At 44.1% G+C, this 12,599-nt stretch overlaps 1 protein-coding gene across 1 annotated transcript in view; it reads left to right on the plus strand.

The window, feature by feature from the left end:
• HCN4 (hyperpolarization activated cyclic nucleotide gated potassium channel 4) overlaps positions 1-12,599 on the plus strand; it is a 209,618-nt gene that overhangs the window by 153,168 nt on the left and 43,851 nt on the right. The window contains exon 5 of the mRNA XM_068275742.1: positions 3,233-3,394. Within this exon, the coding sequence (XP_068131843.1) occupies positions 3,233-3,394 (162 nt within the window). The remainder of the gene's footprint in view (positions 1-3,232; positions 3,395-12,599) is intronic.

Consider the following 12,599-nt stretch of genomic DNA (forward strand, 5'->3'; position numbering starts at 1 on the left):
ACTTTAAAGTCAAAAATTCCAGAAGTGAACTGGAGGTGGAGCCGGAGCATCGGTGAGTGGCTGCGCCAACACAGGATGTCTGCGGGGGACCATTAGAAGCCCCGGGTAAGTTCAACTCATTTTCTCCCGACCCCCCTACAGTATCCCTTTAAGCCCATGTTTTCACTTTAACATCCCAGGTTTGGCAAGAATCCAAACTGCTGCATATACACATATTGGGTTTCTATAGCATCATTATAAAAAAAAGCACTACATTAAAAATGCAGGTTGCATCTTTGGGGAAATGCATCACGTGTGATCTGAGCAAAAATTAATTGTGGTAATGCTTAGTAAATGAAGATGTGCCAGGTTATAGTAATTGGCAGCCATTTATGACCATGTCCTTTTATGGCCAATGATGTCAGGAAATCACAACATGAGTATATGTGGCAGCTGCGATTCACATCAGGTTTTTAGAGGACATGCCAACATGGGCAACCCGTGACTTCTGGTCTAAAGACCTTTGAAGACCTTAGTCGAAAGGAGGAGACTAGAGGAGTAGACAGAAGAAAGAAGAGACATTGGAGGACATAACCTTTTTTAAAAATCTGACTTAAGTGTTATGTATAGACTTCAATATGGTGGAGCAGGCAGGCAGCACATAAACATACCATGCTCACATTACTGGCAAGTCTTCCTAGGGCAGTGGTGCTGGGAAGTCTGGTGTCCAGCAGCAGTAAACACCAATGCCTTGCAATGGGAAGTAAGGAATTCTCTCCCTCCGCCCCAAACCTGAAACGCACACAAGACAGCCCTCAGTGCTCAAAAGGTATGCTGGTAAATGTATACACAGTGTTTCTTACGGACACGGTGACCAGGATATCAGTCCTGGAAGTAGCTGGCTCCGATGCTCATAGAATTTAGGTAGTTCACAAAATACAAAATGAGGGGGCACAATCCTGGTTTGCAAATGCATATACTTTGGAACAAGGAACACTGCATGTTATGGACCTAGTGGTCCTTCATCCCCTGATGAAGAACCACCAGGTTTGCAATGTGCAGTGTTCCTTTTTCCACACTGTGGCCCATATGCAATTAACTTTTTCTCCTGAGTTTTCGCCTAAGAGATAATTTTTCATCTTCTCTTTAAAACAACTTTTCAGCACTTTGCAATTGAAAAAGTTCCAAAAAGCTGGCAAAAAGTGCGAGTAAAATAGTTTTCCGTATTTTCTTGCTTACTGGTGGTTTAAGGGGTATTTTATTGTTAGGTTATGAAAATATCACCTAGGAGAAAACTCAGGAGAAAAAATTAATTGCATAGGTTTGTTGCTCACTGTCTGGGATTGCTTGTTTTATCAATGCTGGCCAAACTTGTATACAGATCTTTGATGTGTGCTGAGAGAGGGTAAATCTAGCTACATATACTGGGAGAAGGGGAAACTGGTTACCTGTGGGTGAATCCGGCTACCTTGACTAGGAATATAATTCCACCAGCTGCACATATATTTACATATGTGGCTGGGACAACAGCTGAGGGGACTTGTGAAAGCACCAGGGCCTTGATTCATCAAGACTTATCGAATTGGTTAACGACAGTTTGGTAAAATACCGAATTCGTTAAGTTGATTTCAGGATTCATCAAATTTATCTACAGCTGTTAGCGAGCATTCGGTAATAATTTGGTAATCATTCGTTAGTGATACGTTAAACCGGACGAAAGAGCAATTCATGAAAATGAAAGTGGGCGTGGTTTAGCGTTACATTTAGGATTAGTTATCTCCTTCACTGCTCTGTCGTTTTCCTGTCAGATCATTGCTGACAGAGAAGATGGAGCCATTTGAAGTGGTTATGTATCAGCTGAGAGTGATTCAAAGGCGCAGAAGGGCAAGAATAGGGTCTAGAATTATATCAATTTGCAAGAGAATAGATTTATTTGCTATACCAGGACATCTGCATTTCTCTTGAATCATTTTGTAAGAGAACACAGGCAGTGCCAGGGTTAACTAATTTGCTAGCTGCACTATATTTTTTTTTAGAAAAGACTCCTATCAAATTGTGGGATTGTCCCAAGCCACTTCCAGAATCCTGGTCCAGGTATTAAGCCCTATTCAGAATGTTGCTACGTAGTGTTCAAAGGACTTTTACCCACAATTCCATGGGAATCTTATGGTCTTGTGTTAAATTACCGCTGTTAAATGGAAATATCGACACGTTACCGAATGGTTACCGAATTGTTATTGAATTCACACCGAATGCAGAAAAACCTTGATGAATACAACTAGAAATCGATAAACTTTGAATTCGGTAATTTAACAAACTGGAAAAAGTTATCTCAAAGACAATGATGAATCGAGGCCAATGTCTTTTCCTGCTCGTAAGCAGCCTCTTTGTCTGGGGAGCAGGAGCCAGATAGAATATCTCTAATGAAAACCTCCAACACTGCTTCTTTCTAATTAATCACTGCAATGATGAAAAACAAATCTGCTATGTTTATTGTAAATCTTAAAACCAAAGCTTGCCTATGCGTTATCAGTTAAAGCCCAAATAGTAGTTTATGTGAGTACAGTCGTGTGGAGGTTGTAAGTCACTTCTTAAGACATGCATGAGAAACAGCCAAAAAGCTGTCATGAATTGTCCAGTAATATCAAATAAGATCATTATGTGCATAGTGTTGCACTTGCAACACAAACATATACAGGTTTGTGCATATCAATTATTGGTGTGCATAATTAGGTGCAAATTCTTTTCTCAAGGGTGTTTAAAATTAGTTGAAAAATAAGGTCAGGAAAAACTTAAAAATATTGGCTAAATCAGGTTTTAGAAGCACAATAGAAGTTTAGGGCCTGAGCCCACTAATGCAGTTGTGTCTGATTTTCAGCAAAATATCAGTGTTAGAGATGCTGAAAAGTGGACAGAAGTGGACACAACTGCGTTGCCCTAAAGCATCAGGCTCTACACCAATAAACATTTTTACCATCTCAAAATCCACAAATGCATTCCAAGGTACAAAAGTCTGAAAAGGGCCATAGCAATGCTGACTGAAATGTTTACTGTGTTTTATTTTGATACACAATAATTTTTATAACATCTTGATATTCACTTTGGCGAAATCTGCATCGCTGCACGGTTAAAAATAAAATCCTGCTCTGAATGATGATGTTTTCATCTGATTACCACCATTGTCATTGACAACTTGGTATGATGTCATACTCTTTTGTGTCAGTTTGTTAATTCTAAACACTTTTCTTTGCAGATTTTCCACATGACATATGACCTGGCAAGTGCTGTGGTACGCATTGTTAACCTGATTGGCATGATGCTATTGCTTTGCCATTGGGATGGCTGCTTGCAGTTTTTAGTGCCCATGTTGCAAGATTTTCCTGAAAAGTGTTGGGTATCTCTGAACCGTATGCAGGTGAGTCAATATAGTAGATTTTTACTCAAAGCGTTAGTAAACAAATTATAAGTGTGCTTGTGAAATTAACCTGTTCCAGACACAACTGAATCAAATCTATGACCTGTTTACTGCCTCTTATCCCTGCCATCAAATAAAGTTCAATCTCCTGTTGCCACGTACTCCAGCCACTATCAGCGCTCTAATGCCACTGCACTCACCTGTCTAATGACAGCTGAGCTCTGTACGCTGGTCAGGCGACAATTTCATTGGTTCCTGACCTTGTGATCACAGTGAGCCAATCACAGTGATCACATAAAAAAATAGAGGAAAAAAGGCTTTGGGACCAGCTTCTTCCAGCTCTCTGTAGTCTTTGAGGTTCCTCTGGGTCTCCCCCATTGTTCCACTGTCACCCAAATTAAATTACGTGATACTGCTGGGGTTACGCACTATGGTGCATGTGCTGTCCCGGCCACAGGCATTCTCAATTGTGCGTCCATGGCCGGGAGCATTCAGAGTACGCACAGTTACAAGTCTTAATGAATTGTGCATACACAGAACACTCCTGGCTACTGGAGTGCAGTCAAGGAGGCACATGGCTAGAACAGTGCATGCACTATAATGCGCGACTCAGCCGAGTTGCAATTTCTTATTGGGGTGGCAGCAGAACAATGGAGGGGACCCAAAGGACACCAAAGGACCTCAAAAACTATGGGGGGCTAGAAGAAGCCACAGGTGTGTAAAAGTCAGGGTTTTATCCCCAGTTCAGGTTTACATGAACATGGTACAAAACGGACATGTGAGCAAGCCTCTCGTAGAGCAAAACAGCTGCTGTGACCTGTCTTGTGTGTTGGCGTCCAACACCACCCTTCCCCTTCCCGACACTCATCACCGCATGTTACTGGCATGATGTTGCACCACCTGCTGAAATTGAACAATGTGTGGCTCATCATCTGGAATCCTACGGCTGCATATTTCCCATGGCTTTTGAGCACATCCAGCAGGATGGTCAATATTTGCCTGTACCTGTACCTCCTGGGGTTCTGCGGGTTACCTTTATTTGATCATTGCACATGTAAATATCCATTGGCTTTGCTGCTACACTACTGGGGGCAGAACAACAGCAAGACTGGGTTGTTCCTCTGTTTATGTTGCCGTGATTATGGCCTACAGCACAAGGGGGAACAGGCAGTGAATAAATTAGGCCACCTGTGCCAAGGTGGACTATTCTGGACCTGAAACTGCTAGTGTGTTAGTTTAATAATTGTCCTTTCACAGAATATATCCATGATTGATTGTCTGGATGGGGCCTAAGGTTTATTCCAGTTAAAGAGTCTGAAGCCTTACAAAATTGCTCTTTTTATTTAAAATTTATCTTCTGCACTGTCACCATAGCTAAAATGCTGCATCCCCGCGGCAGAACGCTGTTATTAAGGCCCCCAAATCCCCTAGGCAAAATGTGGGGATCACTTCCTGGTAGAGGCAGAGCTTAGGGCTGCAGCTCTGCTTATACTCGCGTCAATCCCCACTGATCGCAGCCTCTCCCCTCTCAGTATTCTTTCACTGAGAGGGGCGGGGAGAGGCGGAGATCAGCGGGTATTGATGCTAATGGAGGCAGAGCTACAGAGCTAAGCTTTGCCTCCCTGTGCAGCAAAATCCACGACTTTGAAAGTCGTAGATTTTTGCCCTGGGATTTGGGGGGTTTAACCACTTGAGGACTGCGGGCTTTACCCCCCTTAAGGACCAGACCCTTTTTTTCCATTCAGACCACTGCAGCTTTCACGGTTTATTGCTCGCTCATACAACCTACCACCTAAATGAATTTTGGCTCCTTTTCTTGTCACTAATAAAGCTTTCTTTTGGTGCTATTTGATTGCTGCTGCGATTTTTACTTTTTATTATATTCATCAAAAAAGACATGAATTTTGTCAAAAAATTGATTTTTTTAACTTTCTGTGCTGACATTTTTCAAATAAAGTAAAATTTCTGTATACATGCAGCACGAAAAATGTGAACAAACAGGTTTTTGATAAAAAAAAAACCCATTCAGCCTATATTTATTGGTTTGGGTAAAAGTTATAGCGTTTACAAACTATGGTGCAAAAAGTGAATTTTCCCATTTTCCAGCATCTCTGACTTTTCTGACCACCTGTCATGTTTCATGAGGGGCTAGAATTCCAGGATAGTATAAATACCCCCCAAATGACCCCATTTTGGAAAGAAGACATCCCAAAGTATTCACTGAGAGGCATAGTGAGTTCATAGAAGATATTATTTTTTGTCACAAGTTAGCGGAAAATAACAGTTTGTGACAAGAAAAAAAAAAAAAAAGTTTCCATTTCTGCTAACTTGTGACAAAAAAAAAAATGAAATCTGCCACGGACTCACCATGCCCCTCTCTGAATACTTTCCAAAATGGGGTCATTTTTGGGGTGTGTTTACTGTCCTGGCATTTTGGGGGGTGCTAATTTGTAAGCACCCCTGTAAAGCCTAAAGGTGCTAATTGGACTTTGGGCCCCTTAGCGCACTTAGGGTGTAAAAAAGTGCCACACATGTGGTACCGCCGTACTCAGGAAAAGTAGTATAATGTGTTTTGGGGTGTATTTTTACACATACCCATGCTGGGTGGGAGAATTATCTCTGTAAATGACAATTGTTTGATTTTTTTTTACACACAATTGTCCATTTACAGAGATATTTCTCCCACTCAGCATGGGTATGTATAAAAATACACCCCAAAACACATTATACTACTTCTCCTGAGTACGGAGATACCACATGTGTGGCACTTTTTTGCACCCTAACTGCTCTATGGGGCCCAAAGTCCAATGAGTACCTTTAGGATTTCACAGGTCATTTTTGTTTCAAGACTACTCCTCACGGTTTAGGGCCCCTAAAATGCCAGGGTAGTATAGGAACCCCACTAATGACCCCATTTTAGAAAGAAGACACCCCAAGGTATTCCGTTAGGAGTATGGTGAGTTCATAGGAGATTTTATTTTTTGTCACAAGTTAGCAGAAATTGATTTTAATTGTTTTTTTTTTCACAAAGTGTCATTTTCCGCTAACTTGTGACAAATAAATAAAATCTTCTATGAACTCACCATACTCCTAACGGAATACCTTTGGGTGTCTTCTTTCTAGAATGGGGTCATTTGTGGGGTTCCTATACTGTCCTGGCATTTTAGGGGCCCTAAACCGTGAGGAGTAGTCTTGAAACCAAATGTCGCAAAATGACCTGTGAAATCCTAAAGGTACTCATTGGACTTTGGGCCCCTTAGCGTACTTAGGGCGTAAAAAAGTGCCACACATGTGGTACCGCCGTACTCAGGAGAAGTAGTATAATGTGTTTTGTGGTGTATTTTTACACATACCCATGCTGGGGGGGAGAAATATCTCTGTAAATGACAATTGTTTGATTTTTTTTACACACAATTGTCCATTTACAGAGAGATTTCTCCCACCCAGCATGGGTATGTGTAAAAATACACCCCAAAACACATTTTACTACTTCTCCTGAGTACGGCGATACCACATGTGTGACACTTTTTAGCAGCCTAGGTGCGCTAAGGGGCCCAAAGTCCTATTCACAGGTCATTTTGAGGCATTTGTTTTCTAGACTACTCCTCACGGTTTAGGGCCCCTAAAATGCCAGGGCAGTATAGGGACCCCACAAGTGATCCCATTTTAGAAAGAAGACACCCCAAGGTATTCCGTTAGGTGTATAGCGAGTTCATAGAAGATTTTATTTTTTGTCACAAGTTAGTGCAAAATGACACTTTGTGAAAAAAAAAACAATAAAAATCAATTTCCGCTAAATTTTGACAAAAAATAAAATCTTCTATGAACTCGTCATACACCTAACAGAATACCTTGGGGTGTCTTTTTTCTAAAATGGGGTCACTTGTTCGGTTCCTATACCGCCCTGGCATTTTACGGGCCCAAAACCGTGAGTAGTCTGGAAACCAAATGTCTCAAAATGACTGTTCAGGGGTATAGGCATCTGCAAATTTTGATGACAGGTGGTCTATGAGGGGGCAAGTTTTGTGGAACCGGTCATAAGCAGGGTGGCCTTTTAGATGACAGGTGGTATTGGGCCTGATCTGATGGATAGGAGTGCTAGGGGGGTGACAGGAGGTGATTGATGGGTGTCTCAGGGGGTGGTTAGAGGGGAAAATAGATGCAATCAATGCACTGGGGAGGTGATCGAAAGGGGGTCTGAGGGGGATCTGAGGGTTTGGCCGAGTGATCAGGAGCCCACACGGGGCAAATTAGGGCCTGATCTGATGGGTAGGTGTGCTAGGGGGTGACAGGAGGTGATTGATGGGTGTCTCAAGGTGTGATTAGAGGGGGGAATAGATGCAAGCAATGCACTGGCGAGGTGATCAGGGCTGGGGTCTGAGGGCGTTCTGAGGGTGTGGGCGGGTGATTGAGTGCCCTAGGGGCAGATAGGGGTCTAATCTGATAGGTAGCATTGACAGGGGGTGATTGATGGGTAATTAGTGGGTGTTTAGGGTAGAGAACAGATGTAAACACTGCACTTGGGAGGTGATCGGACATCGGATCTGCGGGCGATCTATTGGTGTGGGTGGGTGATCAGATTGCCCGCAAGGGGCAGGTTAGGGGTTGATTGATGGGTGGCAGTGACAGGGGGTGATTGATGGGTGATTGATAGGTGATTGACAGGTGATCAGTGGGTCATTACAGGGAAGAACAGATGCAAATAATGCACTGGCGAATTGATAAGGGGGGGTCTGAGGGCAATCTGAGCGTGTAGGCGGGTGATTGGGTGCCCGCAAGGGGCAGATTAGGGTCTGATCTGATGGGTAACAGTGACAGGTGGTGATAGGGGGTGATTGATGGGTGATTGATGGGTAATAAGTGGGAGTTTGGGGTAGAGAACAGATGTAAACAATGCACTTGGGAGGTGATCTGACGTGGGTGATCAGATTGCCCACAAGGGGCAGGTTAGGGGCTGATTGATGGGTGGCAGTGACAGGGGGTGATTGACAGGTGATTGACAGGTGATTGACAGGTGATCAGGGGGGATAGATGCATACAGTACACAGGGGGGGGGGGTCTGGGGAGAATCTGAGGGGTTGGGGGTGATCAGGAGGGAGCAGGGGGCAGTTTAGGGCATAAAAAAATAGCGTTTACAGATAGTGACAGGGAGTGATTGATGGGTGATTAGGGGGGGTGATTGGGTGCAAACAGTGTTCTGGGGGGTGGGCAGGGGGGGGGGGGGGGTCTGAGGGGTGCTGTGGGCAATCAGGGGGCAGTGGGGGGGAAATCAGTGTGCTTGGGTGCAGACTAGGGTGGCTGCAGCCTGCCCTGGTGGTCCCTCGGACACTGGGAGCACCAGGGCAGGAGGCAGCCTGTATAATACACTTTGTATACATTACAAAGTGTATTATACACTTTGTATGCGGCGGTCCGGGTGCTAGTAACCCGCCGGCGCTTCCGAACGGCCGGCGGGTTACAGCGCGAGGGGGCGGAGCCAGTCGCCGGTGGCTGATCGCGTCACGAATGACACGATCGCTCCGCCCATGCCCGTACAAGGACCGCCGCCAATTGTACATGCGGCGGTCCTTGCGGGATCCACTTTCCGGCCGCCCCTGTGCAGTGCGCGGTCGGGAAGTGGTTAAATACAGTGTTCTGCCACGGGGTTGCGGCGTTTTAGCTATGGTGACAGTGCAGAAGATAAATGTTAAATAAAACGAGCAATTTTATAAGGCTTCAGAGTCTCTTTAATGCAATTTCTTTCTTGACATAATAACCGTACACCCTGAACAGCATTTTTGACGCCTCAATCAAGCTGATTACTTTTGTAAAAATTAGGGATGGTCGGAATTTCCAATTTCCATTCCGCTTTCCCGGAAAATCCGCTTTACGCCATTGCCGATTACCGATACCGATTTCCGCATTCCGATGCGGATTTCCTTGGAAATTTCTGCCAAATTTAACATTTATTTTCTCAAAAAGTACAAGGCCTTTTTGAAAGATTTTCTCTCTTCTTGTTCCCACTCTTCTGCTTAACATACCCTGAACATTTGGTGTTTCTAGCACCTATGGGGCTTTGCTTTTAATCTCTAAAATTGGTGGCATACCGCAATATCGGTAATGCGGATTTCTGCATTTTACATTTCTGCCGGCTTTAACATTGATTTTCTCAAAAAGTACAAGGTCTTTCTCAAAAAGTACAAGGTCTAACCAAAGTCCATGTGAATGGGAGCCCAGCCATGAATTCTCCAAGTGTTCTTTGGTTGATGGAAATTTGAGAACTAGGCAGGATTCTCTTTCCAGGTATCTGCATGGGAAGCAGGATTAAGAGTCCTGTCCTGTGCTTCAGGCTGACTCTCTACTGGCAGTTTGGGGAAAAAGTCAGTTGAGTGTATGATTAGTGCATATTTTGTGCATAGCTTATGGCATACGCAATATGACAGCAGATTTATGACCCATTACATTTTTACACCATTTTAAGATTAAACATAGTTTTTCTAGCCTGCCCTCCTACAAAGAAATGAAGTAATATGGTTTCTGCTTGTGATACGTTCACAAAAATGACATGCACAGATCCGGCTTGGTGCCAGTATTTCATTGGTATATTTTCCCAGGTGCTCAGAAGTATAATTTAGCTACAAAATGAACAAATGTGAAAATGCATGATATTAAAACCTTGAGGACGCCCTGCTGATTTGGCGCCAAGAAGACTGTTTTTAGCCTGCCCTCCTGTTGAGCTGGATTTCTTGTCTTCGTTTGATGTAGGCAGCCTTTTGGTTTGAGACCCAGGCGTAACTTGGAAGTATGAACTCTTTTCAGAGACTGTCAGAAAACAGATGCCTTCTGACATGCAGAGTCAACATACAAAACCCAGTCTGAATAAAATGTAATGTCCTTTAATATCCAGTAGGTTAAAGCAAAAGTTGATAAGCATTTAACTCACGGTTTGGCCGTGACGGTATATTTCACCCATCCGGAAATGGCTGCACACAAAGACAAGATGTCTGGTCAACAATTGATTTGCACTGTCCCGCTTCATCACAGACACAAACCAATACTCAAACCCTCCCCACTGAGCGTACTGGCCAATCCTGCTCCACCTACTCAGGCCACTTGCAAGCGCATCATGTTGGAGCGCACAACACTAATACTGTGCCCTCTGCTTCCACATACCAGCATTAGAATCGCGCACCAGTAATTGCTATGCGGCAGTTGCTAGAATACATTGACGTGGTTGCATTCTCCTGCTGGTCAGGGAGGAAAATCCTCCCCATCTTTAAGTATACCCTGTTTCTATGTAAGGAAAAACTGCAAGACCACTAAGAGAGCAGTTTGTGGAACACATGAGGTCAATCCATATAGGCTCTAGAGTACCCAGACTTATTGAACATGTTAAAAAGATACTACACTTGTTGATTTACAGGTTTAGTGTCAGTCCAAGTAGTTGTTTTTGGGCTATATACAAGATCTCAATGGTCCCATGACCCTTTACTATGGCAAACACCAGTCGTAAGCTGCAAAGTGATGAAATGCCTTCGAAGGGCTGGTGCACACCAGAGCGGTTCTGGAGCGTTTTGAAAAATGCTAGCTGTATGAAAACTGCTTGGGTAATGTAGTTAAATGGGCTGGTGCACACCAGAGTGGTTTGTTTTTTCCACAAATGCAAACTCGGGAGCTGCAGCATTTTTTAGATTTCTGAGGCATTTCTGCCTCAATGTAAAGCATAGTAAAGTGGAAATCCACTCTAAAAAACGCTAGATCAGGGCAGTTTTCCAGGCGTTTTTGTTACAGAAGCTGTTCAGTAACAGCTTTACTGTAACAGTATAAGAAATCTGCTACAAAAAAACGAGCCCAAAAACACTAGGCATGTTTAGAAAACCTCTCTAAATATGCCTAGAATCGCTCTGACAACCTCTAGCATTTCGCGGATCTGATAGAGGCTTTTGGTGTGCACTGGCCCTACAACAGAAAGAGGTGTCCAGCTGAAGCTACCGTATTTTTCAGAGTATAAGATGCACTTTTTCTCCCCCAAGTTTCCAAAGATACCAAAAAATCAATGCAGAATGCGCAGGGAAGCTGTACCGCCACTAGACATTACCTGATTCTGCAGCAGCGATCCTCCCCCCGGTTGTCGGCGATCCTCTTCAGCATCCTCCTTTCATCCTGGGTCCCACAGCGCGTTTCTCTTCAGTGGCAGCGGTTGGCAGGGACACCGGCCACCTACCGCTGTGCAGAGCTGCCGGGGTCCGCTGGGCCATCTCTATAAACACTGCCGGGGTCCGCTGGGCCATCTCTATAAACACTGCCGGGGTTCGCTGGGCCATCTCTATAAACGCTGCCGGGGTCCGCTGGGCCATCTCTATAAACATTGCCGGAGTCCGCTGGGCCATCTGCATAATTGCCGCTGGAGTTCGCTGGGTCATCTGCATAATCGCCGCTGGAGTTCGCTGGGTCATCTGCATAATAGCCGCTGGAGATCGCTGGGTCGCCACCTCCATACATGCAGTTCTCTGCACTAGCCTTGTATATAGAGATAGCCCAGCGGATCCCGGTGGCTCTGCACAGAGGTAGGCGGCCGGTGTCCCTGCCTACCGCTGCCACTGAAGAGGAACACGCTGCGGGACCCAGGATGAAAGGAGGATGCTGAAGAGGATCGCCGACAGCCTGGGGGAGGATCGCGGCTGCAGGATCAGGTAATGTATGAAAGTGTATTTTAGTGTATTGTAGTGTAGTGTAGTTAATTGGAGTGTATTTTAGTGTAGTGTAGTTAATTGGAGTGTAGTTTAGTGCAGTGTAGTTTAGTGCAGTGAAGTTTAGTTTAAGTGTAGTGTAGTTTAAGTGTATTGCTGTATAGTGTATTGTAGTGTAACTGGTGGGGAAATAGGGCATAGTGTAGTGTAACTGGGCAGTGTAGATAGAGTAGCTTAGAAACATTTTTTGGGGGATAAATGTCCATAAGACGCCCCTGCACATAGGTTTAGTTTTTTGTCTTTTTTTCCTGATTTTTGCCCTCTAAACCTAGGTGCGTCTTATATGCCGGAGCGTCTTATATTCCGAAAAATACAGTACTTTCTATTTGTTTGGATTTACAACGACCTGGATAAAATAGTCTTTATCAAAATGTTTTAGTTAGGATTCTTTTGTGTGTTACAGAGGTATTGTGACAACTCATTTTCTAGTACAGTGGTGACTTCCCTGTTGCTCTAAATGAATACACTAGTAAAGT

This window comes from Hyperolius riggenbachi, chromosome 3, assembly GCF_040937935.1.
Source record: "Hyperolius riggenbachi isolate aHypRig1 chromosome 3, aHypRig1.pri, whole genome shotgun sequence".
Lineage (NCBI taxonomy): Eukaryota > Metazoa > Chordata > Amphibia > Anura > Hyperoliidae > Hyperolius > Hyperolius riggenbachi.